The sequence below is a fragment of the Stegostoma tigrinum genome, chromosome 4 (genome assembly GCF_030684315.1).
Source record: "Stegostoma tigrinum isolate sSteTig4 chromosome 4, sSteTig4.hap1, whole genome shotgun sequence".
NCBI classification, from domain to species: Eukaryota; Metazoa; Chordata; class Chondrichthyes; order Orectolobiformes; family Stegostomatidae; genus Stegostoma; species Stegostoma tigrinum.
Window position 1 is genome coordinate 7,200,593 of NC_081357.1, and position 16,421 is coordinate 7,217,013.

Sequence of the window (16,421 nt, forward strand, 5' to 3'; positions counted from 1 at the left end):
CATGTAGGAATGTCAAAAGTAAAAAGGTGCATTTAAACAGTGCTCTTCATGACCACCACAGCCATTCCTATGGACTTGACTTCCGAAGAGTAATTAGGGCTGTAATACAGGAAAAACAGCAGCTAATTCTCACAGTTGCAGTGCTAGAAACATCAATGTGAAAATGATCAGATGACTTGTTTCTGTGATATTGGTCAAGGGATAATTATTGGGTTAGACATTGTGAAAACTCTGTGGCTTTCCTTGGAAATTAACATCTCAACTGAAAGATAATCAACAGTGTAGCACTCCTTTGGTATGGGACTGGAGTATGTATCAGCCTCTGAAGGTGAACTTCAAATGGTATTCATTATCAGAAATGTTACTCCATTATTCTCCTTCAGATAAACATTGCCAGTCATACAGCATTCATGATATGGTGAAATAGCCCAAACTGCTTCTCAATGAATGGATGGGACACTGAGCATGAAATGCTAATTGAGAGATGATTGAAGTCTAGATACAAAACTTGGGGAGAGAGATGAGGGAGTTAGGAAAAGAATTCCAATTTGGAAAGAGGCAATGGAATGGTACAGAAATAGATTGAAGTATGAGCTGGCATCTCTAGCTAGAAAAAGCTATAAAAGTAGGTGGAATAAATCCTTCAAAGAATTTTACGCCGATTACAAAATAAGCATTCTGTAGTGGAGGAGAACATGGAGGTTGGAGTGCAGAGGAATGGAATATGATGCCGGCAGCATGCCGAGATGAGTTGGTGCGTGCATAGGGATCAGCTATAAAAATGCTCAGGAACTAAAACTGGAGTTGTAAAAGGTAAGACTGGCCTGAGTTCGTTTGTGACATTTAAGAAAGTGGGACATCAATTGCTTCTTAGGATTTTACAAACAATTTTTTCTTTTGATTTTACTTTGCAAAATGAATTATTGCCACAGGAGCAACAACAAGCCCAATTTTATACATTAGAAAGTGTTTTATTTATGTAACTGGCATAAATGTAATTTGTCAGAAAAACAGAACATTATATATGAACAATAGAAGCTTTCTGCTAAGTGGAGACTTCAGTGTCCTTAATTTCTTTTAACTGAATTCAGCAAACATTTCCCATAAACAGCTCAGGAGCAGTTTATCAGTAGTTTTCTCCGAGGTGGGGTGGTGAGATGTGTTAACAAAATAAAAGGGAAAGACAGTCTCTCCTCAGGTGTGTGTCTGTGTATTTTTGAACCCGAACATCAAAAAAAAAACAAATCAAAGTGAAGCCAGTTAACCAGAAGTGGCATAACAAAAGAAGTCTATGGTACTGCATGGGACTAAGATATTTTCATTTGACTACAATGAATTACATTTCTTCAAATTGTCCACTTATTCAGAATATTATATATATATATATATATATATATAAAAATCTCAACTCTCTTTAGTCATAAACATCGTCTTCTAGGTAAAAGAAATCTCTCTCTAGATTCTCTGATTCATCATCTGAAAAATCATCTTCATCAATATCTTCTTCCTCATCGTATGTATCATGCCACTCCGGGACATATTCATCATCATCATCATCATCATATTCTCCATCCTCTTCCTCAGTCTGACTGCCCGACTTCACTCTGGACAATCAAAAGAACGTGTTACTATTTTTAAAAAATCTAAGACTGTAATAGTAATATTCTCAGTCTGTACATTAAAAGGAATATCAAAGGGAATGTTCAAAAGTTGTCCTGCCTACAGCTATCCTGGAACCAAACAATGTACATATTTGAATGTAGAAGAAAATACCATATGAATAGCATTTGTAGGATGAATACCAGTAGGTACATTTTTATGTTAAGAATAGAATTGGTCATGAAAACAGTGACAATAATTCATATCTCACTAGTTAAGCTGATGGCAAATCAATTTCCAAATGGAAAATGGATCAACTTCCACCAATACCTGCTTTATTCTAATGGTTCCTGGATTCATTAAGATGTATGCTAGTAAATCTCTAATTTTAATCATATTAATGTACTAACTTTGTGAGATCAAATTCTATTCCAGGGCCTAAGCACATTAACTATGGATCATAGGCTGTTCTGGGCAACTCTAGTGCATTTCTGAGGGAGTGTGACACTGTCAAAGAGGGACTTGGGTAAGATGTTAAACTGTGTAACTTCATACATAAAGACCCCACAGGACTACTAAAAGTAGGAGAGTTCTCCACTTTCCTCATCAGTATTTATATCTGGAATAGCATCATAAGAGAAGTGAATTACATTAAGCTACTACAAACAGAATTAAGTAATTTTTCAGCAAACTGGTGGCACTATCCATCTCCAACAGACCAGTAACAACAATTCAAAAATACGAATGGGGCTATACAAGACATTCGTTGACATACCAAAAGCAGAACAGAATTCTGCAGAAAGCAGGAAATGCATTCAAAAGCATGCGTCATCATTATAAGTTGGAAGACTTAAGATATAACACAGAAACAGACCTGTCAAGTTTCCTAAACCAAACTAGTCCCATTTGCCTATGTTGGGCCCATATCCCTCTAAACCCTTCCTAATCATGTGTCTTGTCTTGAACTGCGCCGCATCCACCACTTCCACTAGCTGTTCATTCCAGATACAAACCACCCAGTCTATGAAAGATTTTAAATCTTTCTCCTCTCACTTTGAAAATATGACCTCTAGCTTTAAACTCCCCTACCCCAGGGAAGAGACCTTTCCTATTCACTTTCTCTCTGTTGCTCATGATTTTATAAACTTCTATAAGGTCATCCCCTGACCTCCAACACTCCTGTGAAAGAAGTCCCAGCCTCCCCTTATAACTCCTGGTAACATCCTTGTAAATTTTTTCATCACCCTTTCAAGCTGAACAGCATCCCAGAGTGGGGACTTTGGCTGTTGGTGTGCCCAGGCAGAACTCTTGGCAGTCAGCAGCATTATGGAAGCGGCTGGGGGCCTGGAGTGAAACTCTGGTGGCCTGGTTAGGCAGCTGGTGAGCCCAAATGACCATCGGTGGCAAGTTGGCAGCACGGAGGCACAGGGATCGAGAGATTGTGCCCAGTGCCAGGGAGAAATTGAGCTCAGTGTCCAGCAGTGAGATGGCAATGTGGAGGAATGGAGATTGAGCCCTCATGGGGAAAGCCCAGTGTGGAGTGATAGCAGACTGACGGCAAAAGGAATACTGTAATTTCAAACTTTTAACTTTATTTCTTATTTACTTTATTCTGATAAGAATTGTAATATTGAACTTGTAACTTATTTCTTTATTTTTCTACTTTTTAACATAAGACTTTGTAGCTAGGTACCTTAAACCTAAGATGATGCCGTGAATGACACTGTAGATGTTTCACTGTGCTCCTGTATCCCTGTACTTGAGTACACGTGACAATAAAACCTAATTCCAATCCTTCCTGTAGAAGGGCGAGCATAATTATATGCAGTATTCTACAAATGTCCCGTACAGTTACAACATGACATCTCAACTCGTATACTCAATTATCTGACCAATGAAGGCTAGTGCACCAAATGTTTTCTTTACCACTATGTCTGCTCTACCACCTGTGACTCCACTTTCCCCCAGGTCCCTCTGACAGCACGCTCCAGGGCCCTACCATTAACCGTGGAAGTGTCACCCGGTTTGCCATCTGATCAAGGTCCCGTTATACTCAGATAATCTTCTTCACTGTCCACGACACCCACCTGGTGCATCTCCCTCTCTTTGTGTCTTCACGGCAGTCTTGAAATCTTTTTTAAAATCCCTCCACTCTCTCATAGATCCTGAAGAAGATAACCCTTAAAATGCATCTCTTTCCTGTTATTGGACCTTATGATGTACAGAAGATTATTGATAAAGCAGCTTGAGATGGTTGGGCCATGGACACTACCCTGAGGAACTCCTGCAGAGAAGTCCAACAGCAAAGATGATTGACCATGGATAATCACAACCGTCTTCCTGTGTGTCAGGTACAGCTCCAACCAGTGGAAAGTTTTCTTAAGAAATTTATCAAAAATTAATGAAATACCGGGTCAGGCTTAAAGAGCCAAATGGATCATTCATCATATGGTATTCATATATTTGCCTTAAATCCCACTGGCTTAGATTTTGCTCAAGTTATTTGATCCCACACTTGGTCAAATGCTGTCATCATGCTGAGGTCAAATCACTCCCACCTCACCACCTGAATTCAGCCGCTTGCTCACATTTGGACCAAGACTGCCAGGAGGTTTGGAGCTCGAGATAATGGGAACTGCAGATTCCAAGATAATAAAATGTGAGGCTGGATGAACACAGCAGGCCAAGCAGCATCTCAGGAGCACAAAAGCTGACGTTTCGGGCCTAGACCCTCTCTGATGAAGGGTCTAGGCCCGAAACGTCAGCTTTTGTGCTCCTGAGATGCTGCTTGGCCTGCTGTGTTCATCCAGCCTCACATTTTATTATCTTCACATTTTATTATCTTAGGTTTAGAGCTGACTGGTTCTATTGGAACCCAAACTGGGCATTGATAAGCAGAGTAAGTGCTGCTTGATAGTGCTGTCAATGATGCTTTCCATCGCTTTGATCAACAGCACATCCATGTGGCTGTATTGGCCAGGTTGGATTTGTCTTGTTTGTACGCAGTATGTACCTGCACAATCTTCCACATTGTCGTGTAGATGCTACTATTGTATCTGTACTAAAATAGCTTGGCTAGGGTAGTAGCAAGTTCTGGAGCACATGTCTTCAGTACTATTGCCAGGACGTTGGTGGGACTGACAGCCTTTTCAGCATCCAATGCTTTCAGCCATTACCTGATTTTACACGGAGTGAATCGAATTGGCTGCAGACTGGAATCTGTGATGATAGGGATATCTGGAGGAGACTAACATGATTGAGGTTGATTGCAAAGATTTCAGCTTTGTCTTTTGCAGTGATGGCCTGGGCTCCCCTGTCTTTGGGGATTGTCCACCATCATTCGTGACCAGACGTGGCAGAAGTACAGCGATTTGGTCTGATCCACTGGTTGTGGCTTCACTTTGCGCTCTGTTACAGCAGACTGCTTTTGCTGAGTTGGCATTGAGGTCTCCAAGGGCTAACTATATACCAGGCACTGCTACTTCTTTCGAGTCAGTTCTGCAGTGGGATGATGGCTTAAAATCATGAGGCTGCTGCTTGAGTAATCTGTGGGACAGTAGCTTGTGTCCGATTCTGGCACAGGTTCAGCGGTTTTTGGTAGTTTTTGTCTTTTACTGTATCTAGTGCCTATCCGAATGCGAGGCTATCTATCCAGTTTACCCTGGTCCTATTTTTGAGGACCAGAATGCAGCACACTGGTGTGCAAAAGGAAAAACAGGATTCAAATAAATAGTAGATCATAAAGAGAGATCAATGATGCAAAGCCAAAAAGGAATTTGGTGAAAGGGTACAGTATGTGTCTTAAGGGGCCACAGGGGCTTATGATTTATTGGCTAGAATGGAGACCTTGTTCAAAGGGAAGATATTGCCGCAATATCAGGGAAATTAGGGAAGAAGTGGACACTTGGTAGATAGGGGTGATAGTAATAGTCGAGGATATTGCCACAGTACCAGAAGGGATGTGGTGATGGAGGTTTTAGTGATAACATTAATTGGGTGTCAAATAACAACAAAAGAACTAATACACCGCAAATGAGAAATCACTGGCCCAGGAAAGCAAGGGCTGGACTAAGGATAACAAGTAACAGGTTCAACACAGGTCCACAGTGCAGCACCTGGGGAGTTTACATTAATTGACTATATCTGTATTAATAATGGTAACCATCATGCACAAACCAATGTGATACATTAATGCCCCTTAGGAAAGTAAATCTGCTGTTCAAGAGAGTCAGTGGTCATCAGGATGGGAAAGTAAAGCTACCACGATCTAACTGAATGGCAGACCAGGCGAGGGGACCAAATAGCAACCACTGTTGCTAATAAACATCTTTTTTTCCAGCTGTTACCCAATCTGGCCTCTTCACAGCTCTGTGTCTGCCCCACGGCACCACAGTCCCTCGCCCAGTGTCTGTCCCATGGCACCACAGTCCCTCACCCAGTGTCTATCCCATGGCACCAGGGTCTTTCTCCCAGCATCAATCCCCGTAACACCACGGCCTATATTCACACACTGAAATGCCGCCTGTTGCTAATGGACTTACTCTTTTATGGAATCAGATGGTACTGTGTTTGAAAGATCTGTGGACTGAACTTCATTTTGATCGACTCCCTGCTTCGGCTGAAACCCCACTCTGAAATCCTGAAATAGCAGAGTTTGTGTTAATTATTTAATGTCTATCTTGGTAGTGTTTCCAATAACATCTCTGGCAAAACTATATTACAACAATCTTATGATCTTTAGATATTCAGGCTTTTATCATTTTCACCAACCACAAAGAAGAAATTCCTCCTCGCCTTTGTCTAAATAGATGACACCTCATTCTGAGGTTATGCCCTCTGGTCCCATACTTACCCATTAGGGGAAAAGCCATTTCCTGATCTATCCTGTCAATCTCCTGAGGAATCTTGTATGTTTCAATTAGGTTGCATCTCATTCTTCTAAACTTTAATGAGTTCAAATCCAATCTGCTTGACTCTCATAAGACACACCCACATATAACTATCAGTTTCATTGCAGTAACACTGAAATGGAAACGCTGTCTCTAATTCATTCTAGCACAGAAATCAGATCTCATGACTGTGAATCAAAGATGCATGATTCTCAGCCCCAACATTAGGGTCTAGTCCAGTTAATGTACAATTCTTTTTGGAGACAATGAGGAATTTCATATCCCAATCTGTCTTTTTATTAGTTGAATTATTCTGTATTTAAGTTAATCTTAAATTCTTTTTCTAATTCTGTATTTAAGTTATTCTGCTTGTGCTGATTTATGCCAGGCTAGAGCCCCTTCGGCAATATAGGTCAAGAGCCTCATTCTAGTGGATTCACTTTTTGTTTTCCATTCATGGGATGAGGGTGTTGCTGGTGAGAACAGCATTTACTGCCCATTCCTAATTGCCCAAAGGGTAATTCACAGGCAACCACATTGCTGTTGGTCTGGAGTCACATGTAGGCCGGACCAGGTAAGGATATTAATGCCCCTGTTAAAGGGCATTAGTAAACCAGATGGGTTTTCCCCATTGACAACAGATTCGTGGTTATCATCAGACTCTTAATTCCAGATTTTTTAAAAATTGAATTCAAATTCCATCATCAGCCATGACAGGACACAAACCCAGGCCCCCAGAACATAACCTGGGCATCTGAATTAATAGGCCAGCGCTTATACATTAGGCCAGCGGCTCCCCCTAATGATCCCAGGTGGGTGAATAATGGCAGAATATATTCAGTCATGGGAAACATCACCTTGCCCAATGGCATACTCACTTTACAGCACATCTCTGGGCAGTAATCAGGAGGACAGTCCCATAAGCAGTTGATTTTCTGAAGAAGGGTCTCGACCCGAAACGTCAGCTTTCCTGCTTCTCTGATACTGCCTGTCCTGCTATGTTCATCCAATTCTACACCTTGTTATCTCGTAAACAGTTTGTTCCTCTCAGCTTGGGTTGCAGAAGCCCGTTAAGACATGACCTTCCTGTAGTTACTTTACCGAGGTAATACAGAACTCAGCTCTAAACACCAAATAAAAACTGAAAGAACTGTGGATGCTGTAAATCAGGAACAAAAACAAGTTGCTGGAAAAGGTCAGCGGGTCTGGTGGCATCTGTGAAATAAAATCAGAGTTAACATTTTGGATCCGGGGACGCTTCCTCAAAATTCCTGAGGAGTTAAATCTGATTTTTTCGTCTCTAAACAAGTGCTTATGGGACTATCACTTGTAATGACAATGAGATACAGCAGAAGCAACTCCTTGAGTGAGCTACAGAACTTGTACACAATCACAGGGAGGATCCCAGGAGAGGCTAGACATTTTCTATCAGACACATTAACTACAAGCAAAGGATTTTAACACAAAGGCAAACGGAATTTGGTTAATCTGTGAAGGTAAATACTTTTTTTTAAAAAAAAGAGAAAAGTCCAAAAACCATCTGGAAACATGCCTAAATACATCATTTTCAAGGAAGTATACCGTGTATTAAGTATGTAGCAGGATACCAGTGGTATCACTCAATGAAATATTTATACTGCCGCGTTTACAACACAGAAAACAAACCAGAGGCCCCTTGCTTAGCTTTGATTTCAATTCAGAAGAATCAAGTTCTCCACTCAGGGGAGCAGTTTTTAGCCTAGCAGTAAGTGATCTCGCCATGCTGCAAATGTCTGTATGGAAGCTTGCAAGTTGTCAGAATGAAGGACAAAGAACAGTCCAGGAACTGGCCCATTGGCCCACCAAGACTACACCAAATCATGATGCTTTTCTAAATTGAATCCTTTTGCCTCTACATGGTTCATATCTACATATTCCCTGTCTATTCACATATCTGTCAAAATGCCTCAAACACAGCCACGGTTTCTGCCTCCATCAGCTTTTCTCTTCCTTGCTGTATGAATTACCTGAGTGGAGTGCTGCAGGATGCCAAGCAGCCGCTCCTGTATCCTGCGGATCAGTTCCAGACCCGTGTTCAAGTGTTCTGGTTTGAGCAGACGAATGCAGGAGGCCAGGTCCACGCACTGTAGCAGCGTCTCCTCTGAGAAAGGTATAAGATAATACTTAGGTACAGAAAACTCTCCCTTTTCGCAACAATCCTAAGCACAGTCAAATATCCCAAGGTGCTTCCCAGGCTTTGCGTGAGGCAAAGTTTGACAATGAGCCAAGCTAATATTAGCACAAAAGATAAAATCTGAGGTAGGTTTACAGGTTCTCCCAGCATGAAAGGGAGCAGAGAGATGAAGAGGTTCGGGAAAGGAATCCCAGAGCAGGGCTTAGGCAGTAGATACACAGCCATCAATAGTGAAGCTTGCAATCAGGGATATGCTAAATCCTGGAATAGGAGAAATATCAGAGAAAAATAGAAGAAACAAGAGAAAAAGGCCACATGGCCATTCAGTAATTTCATGAGTCTACATCACCACCACGTGCCTGCCTGATTCACCGTCCGAGGGGTTTGTGGGTCTGGCAGATATGGGAAGTGCACTGGTCTAGGAAGGATTTGAACATAGCACTGAAAACTTACCTGCAGTATAGTTTTCAAAAATATCAGATTAAGTGCAAAACCAACATTAATACATGTATGGGAGGAGAGTGGTGACTAGTTCATAAGTAGACTCGGAAAGAGAGATGCTGTCATGGAGAATGCACCAGTTAATGATACGATTGACAACTTGTGGGTGAAATAGGACATCATCACATTCATCCCATGGGATTACAGCTACCCTCATCAGATCACTTCTTTTCAAGCAACCTCAGGAAAGATCCACAGCATTATTTGTGGTTCTGAAAAGTTCAGAGTGTATCTCAGATTACTCTGAAAGGTTGAAGGGACTCATAGGTATGAAATATAAGCGTGTCTAGCAGTTTCATGCTGCTGCCATGTATAAGAATGCAAGTGGTGGCTGTAATCAAGTCAAAAAGATGCTCTGCCTTTCACAAAATTGAGTAATTTCAGTACTGGAGCAATACCAGGTATGCAAATGTTTTGTCTCAACAACCTGTGGATCATATCAAACAGTTTATCTGATCAGCCATTTGTACCAGTGTCCAGCATTAGTTGTAATTTGCAATTGGATCACATTTGCTGAGTAATCACAAGTGAGAAGAATTATGCTAACAACAAATTTAGGATTGTCAGTACCTTCAGTATGGAACACATGGATATACCGTCATCTGCTTTTATTAAATACACACCTTCCCTGTCTTTGCAGGCAGAAAGAACTCTACATTGAACATGCACTCCATCCATTTCAACTCAACAAACTAAACAGCAGCCATTCACTGCCTAATTTCTCATGGCAATAATTTAACAGAGTCAACCTGTCTGGTTTGAAAATTTAAACATAACCTCGCACTTAAATGTCAATCATTAACATTTCTATTCTCCGTAACAGCGTATCTACCACAGTCCACTTGCTAACCAAAAACAGAAGTTGCTCAAAAGCTCAGCAGGTCTGGCAGCATCTGTGAAGAGAAATCAGAGTTAATATTTCGGGTCTGGTGACCCTTCCTCAGAACTGCTAACCAACCAGTTCTGCTCTGTCATACAGGAATCTTTCTTTCCTCCCCTTCATTGTGCTCTTGCAAATTGCCCTAATGTTTTCAAGACAAGGAACAATGACAAAAACACTATTCAGGTTCTGTACACCAAACAACCATCTAACAGTACAGCAGAACCTTAGCTGTGTATCATATAAGGGTGCAACCTGCAAGAAAACCCATGTGAATGGTCAGTGTTTAAGCTTCTTAATGATCTATTTATATTTTTTGATCAAGTTCCCAATATATGCAAAGAAAATCTATGTTCCCGATCTAAGGAAAATGTTTCTTTTACGAAAACAATGGTAACTCTAACAGCAACTTCTGCTATTCACAATCCTGAAGTCTTGACCTTTATTGCCATCATGTATGAGACCACCTTCTTGTAGAAAGGGCATTAAAATCACAGACCCTCGAGATTCGCCAGGATACAGTCAGGAGAGACTTGAGGAATTGGAACTATTTCTAGCAGGCAGTGTCAGATGAAATTATAGAAAACCTCTTGAAAGTCATATTTTAATCAGGTAAATAAAGGAAGGATATTTTTCTCTGTATAGTCAATGGAAGAGATTGTGAAATTAAAATCGATGCAGAAGTGCTGGTTTTGGACTGGGGTGGACAAGGTCAAGAATCACATGGCACCAGGATAGTCCAACAGGTTTATTTGAAAACACAATATTTAGAAGCAGAAAGGTAACAATCCTAAAAATGGCTTGTTGCCCACCTCCTGTTGAACCTTTAATGACTTAGAAAGGAGACGCAGATTTCTATGATTAAAACGCAAATCCCTGGCTTTCTTTCAAGTCATTGCCCTGAGATAATTAAAGGTATTATCAGTGTATACAACAGGCGACATCTCAGATCAGACGGTGCATTTTAGGTGTGAGGCCTTATTTGGAATCTGTTTTAACCTGGAGTCAGGCTAATTATTTTTTAAAACAAAATAGAATGCGTTTGCAAACACATTAACATCTTGGATGAAATAATTCGCCCCATTGATGGTCATGTGTGGGTGTGAAACAGGGCGCGTGCAAGAGTGAAACCGAGTGTGTGCAGGTGCGTGGGTGGGTATCTATTGTAGTGAGGTCACCTGTAGCATGACAGGAACCTAAGATAATGGTTGAGCCGTTGTCATGACTATGGAACTTGGCTATCAGCCTCTGCTCAGCGATTCTGCAATGTTGTGTATCTCAAAGTCCGCCTTGGAGAATGCGCACCCAAAGATCAGAGGCTGAATGCCCCTGACCACTGAAATGTTCCCTCACTGGGACGGAAAATCCCTGTCTGGCAATTGTTGCGTGATGTCCATTCACCTGTTGTTGTAGCGTCTGCATGGTATTGTTATAGGTAAGGAGGCTAATTGGGAGACATCCCTATCTACAGGTTCCTGAAGGATGGGATTCTCTGACACTATTTGAGGCAAAGTTCATTGGCCTTTTTAGGGGAAAACTGAATGAACATATGACAAAGATGTGAAGCGGAGAGAAGAGGAGAGTGGAATCAATTGTGGGCCCCTTTCATCAAGATCCAGTGCAGACATGATAGACCCAACGGCCTCCTTCTGTACTTAAAACATCTACAGTTCACAGGGCAATGAGAGACTCAAACACATTTTTGGAAAATCTTTATAATTTAATCAAAACTTGTAGCTTCACGCATGAACTGGGACTTACCCAAAAGAATCTGCAGGGCATTGGTGTGCAGCTCCAAGTTTTCTGTCTGTTGTTCCATTATATCCATCTTTTCAGTGTCCTGATTATAGTAACTGTACACACACGAATAGGCCAATACCTAATAAAAACCACAGTGTTAAGGCAAGGAAAATACATGGAGGGAAACAAGTGTAAATACAGCCTTATTAAAATCCTCATTAATGTTGCTTTACTCTCACTATACCGAATCTCATACAAACCTTTCTTCATATCTACACATTTGAAATGGAGTAAATTTCCATCTATTCCTGTAACAATCAGATCCAGATTAAGATGAATTACTATGCAAAGATATCATCTAAGTTCTTGTGGTCATACAGTTAAATCATCAATAGGTGGGGGAATAGGTTGGTCCTAGGTCCAAATAACAGCTGCAAATGCCTATGCAAAGCGCTTTTCTTTTGATGAAGGGAGGAGCTAATATTCATAAAGAAACGATCTGCTAAGTCTGTCAGGAGTATCAGGTATCTGTTCCTCTCCATAGCACAGATCCACATGTTTCACGTCTGAGGTGAGTGTTTACATGGTGCTGACAAAGGATGGCAGGATCTTCTTAAACTGCTCTCAACAGTGAGGGGCACATTACGGGACATGGCAACCTGATGGAAGGGGTCAGCAGCAGTGCTATCAAGCAGCACCTGCTCAGTGATGCACAGTTTGAGTTCCACCAGGGCCACTCAGCTCCTGAATTCATTCCAGCCTTGGTTCGAACATGGACAAAACGTATTGTTGGAGGCAGGTCCAGGACTTCTCTGCAAGAATTCCTCAGGGTAGTGCCCTCGGCTCAGCCATCATCAGCAGCTTCATCAATGACCTTCCTCCATCATAAGGTCAGAAGTGGGGATGGTTCAGTGATTGCACAATATTCAGCACCATTCACAACTCCTCAGAGACCGTAGCAGTCCATATTCAAATGCAGCATGATGTGGACAATACCTAGTTTTGCAATGACAACTGGCAAGTAACACACAAATGTGACACAATGACCATCTCCGACAAGAGAATCTAACCATCACCCTTTGACATTCAATGACATTCCCATCACTGAATCCCCCTTTATCACACATCCTTTGGTTGGGGGAGGTACTATTAAGCTGGAACTGAACTGGACTAGTCATATAAATGCAGGCTACAAAGGCAAGAAAGAAGCTTGGAATCTTGCAGCAAGTAGCTCACCTCCTGACTCCCACTAAACCTGTCCAGCAAAATGCAAATTAAGGGTATGATGGAATATTCTTTCCTTGCAGTTCCAACAACACTGAAGAAGCTTGACATGATTCAGCACAAAGCAGCCCAGGTAACTAGCACCACATCTACAAACACTCAGTCCTTCATCGATGCTCAGTAGTAGCAGTACGTACTATCTACAAGATGCACTGCAGAAATTCACCGAAGATCCTCAGACAGCACCTTCCAAACCCACGACCAATTCCATCTAAAAGGACAAGGGCAGCTGACATAGGGGAATACCGCCATCTGCAAGTTATCCTACAAGTCACACAGCATCCTGACTTGGAAATATATCAGCGAAAGAATGTGAGAAATGAAGATTGAGGAGAGAACCTCACAAGCTCTCTCAAAACCTGTGGCCAGGAATCACTCGACTACCTTCACAGACTTACCTGCCAGCCAAAACATCATGTCTCTTTTAGGTGTGTGCGCACACGCACGTGTGTTTGATTGTGCATAGGGAGAGTTTTATTAGGAGTTCAAGTTTTACTTTGCAGAATTACATGTTGACGGTTCAAGGTTGTTTTATCTGTAGCTAGAATCTACTGATTTGTAATAAAACCAAAAGTCATTCTTGTTAAAATACAGAAACCTGGTCTGTGTTTCTGTCAAGCTGATTCTAAAAGATAGAGAAATTGGGAAATTCTGCATCTGTTGACTTTTGCAATGACTCCATGAAAAATGACTTGCACTCAATTTCTAGCACGTTACTGATCAGGGAAGACGTAGAACACTTCATCTCACACCAAGTTCACAGGGAGACCTATTTGCAACAAACCCCTCATCAATTTCTCCCCTGTAATTTCTCTTCTGTCTGATAAATGAACCTAGACCCCAGTCCTGAACCACCACACAGAACAGATACCAATCCAGAGTCTTGGCTGAGAAACAATGTCAGGTCCCGGCCTCCTGGGGGGATATAATCCCGCCCTGGTCTCCTGGTGCATATGGGTCTGGATTAGTGTTGTAGGATCCCGTTCCGGTCTTCTGGGGCAAGGAAAGTTGTAAGGTCCGTGGTAGCCACAGCTATTGTTCACTGGATAACAATTAAAAAAAATTCCTGCTTAAGTGTTTCCACCTCTAGCTCATGATGGTAGAGCTAAATGTCAACTAACAAACAACCTTGGCGAGATCAAAGTCAGGTTATAACATGATTCATCAAACTGTTGACCAATTGATCACATCTGTAGCAATCACTGCTTGCTATAGGGAGTCAGAGTGGGGTGCCTGTTCAGAAAGAAATGCTAAGAGTCAGAATACGCCGCTGTTTATGTTATTTGTCAGTGACCATCTACTGACTCAACACCTCAAGGTCCACATTCACCGACTCATCATTAAGCTGTGGAAAAGGATAGCAGTTACTCCAAGAGCTATAAACTATGCCCTCACCTTTCTTGCCTGAGCAAGCATCTTACAGGCATCAATAACAAATGTTAGTGATTTCATTTGCAAGGCTTCATTTATTGCAGATACTTTTGCTTCCAAATTAACAGCAAAGTCCTGTAGGAAATAAAAATATGATTGTAAGATTGTTGACCGTAGAGAGAGTCTCCTACTAATTTGCTGCAAATTTTTAATATAATGTCTAATCACACTGGCAGAATAATTCATTGCATTGTACGTACACGACTAAGTTCAAAGCACAACAGCATGCTGACCATCAGTGTCCTGCTAGCATGGAACAAGAGAGCTTTCCTGCTCCTCTGATGCTGCTTGGCCTGCTGTGTTCATCCAGCTCTACACCTTGTTATCTCAGATTCTCCAGCATTGGCAGTTCCTACTATCTCAGATTTTAGCTGCCATCCTCACATTTAACCTGCTTAAAACCCAGTATCACAATGGGAATACACAATGGAAAATCTATTTCATGTGGTGCCATTCTTGGATCTGAACACTCTGTACAGTAACATCATTCCTCGTTTCACTTTTCCAGCCTCACAGAGGTAAAGGTTAATATTCCATTTGCCACCAGACCAAATTCATGAAATAACTTCTTCTCCATTCTTCCACAGGGCACGGGCATCACTGACAAGGCCAGGGTTAGTTCCCCATCCTTAATTATCCTCAAGCTGCGTGGCTTCCCTCCCTGTTTTATCTGGAGTCACAGGAAGTCTAGGCTGGACAAGGACAGCAGGTTTCCTCACTAAAGGTGAATCAAACTCCAGGCGGGCTTTTACAACAATAATTGACGGCACTTTCAGATTGCTATCGCAAACACTAACTTCTAATTCCTGCTTTACGAATTGAATTCAAATTTCCACTTGGTGGGATTTGAACCTATCACCTTCAAGTATTATCCTGAGAATCTGGATTATTAGTTCACTGATATTAATGCTACAGCATCATCGTCAATGTAACCTGAACAGAGCTGCCTTGGATGAAGGTGAGAAGTAAATCTTCCACTATACTGGCTTCTTAACCTCATTTACAATTTCCCATTTTCACACAGAATTTAATTAATCTGCAGTTAGTAATGTTGGATGCTGTGCACAAGCTCCAGCAGCTCACCCTTGCCTGATGGTGAAAAGTGCATCTCTCATTGTAATCATGAAACCGTTTTTCTTGCCGTGCTGCCTTGCTGACCTGCACAAAGACACAGTTTGTTAATATTTAAAAGCTCAGTTAAAAACACTTTAGGTTGAAATGCGCATGACAGGCTAGAGGAACAACAGGATACAGCAACTCTTCTGACTGATCAGTTCATTAAACATCACTCCTCCTCCTTTCTATACAATTGGCAGATTTCAAACTGCTGATCCTGCTGTCATCTGTTTACCTCATTTGCTCTTTTCCTTGGTAGGAAGCTTGTACAAAGTCCTGTGGCCCAGCTTTCTCGACCAAAGGGTGAAAAGGAGAGAGCTACACAAGTTTAACAGACTGATTCCCCCTCTTATTCTCATGAAATGGGGAGGAAACTACAGAAATAAATGTGTGGCTGTTGGGATGAAGAAAGTCACCAACAGCCCCAATAAAAACAAGAATTCACCAGTTTAAAACTAGTTGTAGATATGACTACTAGACTGAGAGCACCCCCAAAGTCTGTCCAGTTTTCTCCTAAAAATGCTTAATCTTGATGTCTTAGTTGGACAGTGCACCATGTAGCACGCTTCCATATTAAGGAATGAGGGGTAAGCAAATTAAATTAAATTGCTTATTTCAATTCAGTTGGTTGATGCAAGGCCAAAGTTGCAGTTATGATGGGATTAATGGTGGGTTACGACAAGACAAAACACCAGGCAGCATTCCATTCCCAAATACTTTGTTCAAAATTTGTTCATGGGAATTGGGCATCACTGGTTAGGCCGGTTTTTATGGCTTATCCCCAAATACCCAGAGGGAAGTTAAGAAG

At 41.5% G+C, this 16,421-nt stretch overlaps 1 protein-coding gene across 4 annotated transcripts in view; it reads right to left on the minus strand.

Annotated features, from left to right (window-relative positions):
• Positions 1-950: 950 nt before the first annotated feature.
• The window catches only part of LOC125452341 (cullin-9), a 176,803-nt gene continuing 161,332 nt past the window's right edge, over positions 951-16,421 (minus strand). For all 4 annotated transcript variants that reach the window (XM_059645126.1, XM_059645123.1, XM_059645124.1 and 1 more), the window contains exons 35-40: positions 15,581-15,655; positions 14,462-14,572; positions 11,804-11,921; positions 8,495-8,628; positions 6,141-6,238; positions 951-1,604 (exon numbers count right to left, since the gene is read on the minus strand). In XM_059645126.1, the coding sequence (XP_059501109.1) occupies positions 1,415-1,604; positions 6,141-6,238; positions 8,495-8,628; positions 11,804-11,921; positions 14,462-14,572; positions 15,581-15,655 (726 nt within the window). In that variant the 3' untranslated portion in view covers positions 951-1,414. The remainder of the gene's footprint in view (positions 1,605-6,140; positions 6,239-8,494; positions 8,629-11,803; positions 11,922-14,461; positions 14,573-15,580; positions 15,656-16,421) is intronic.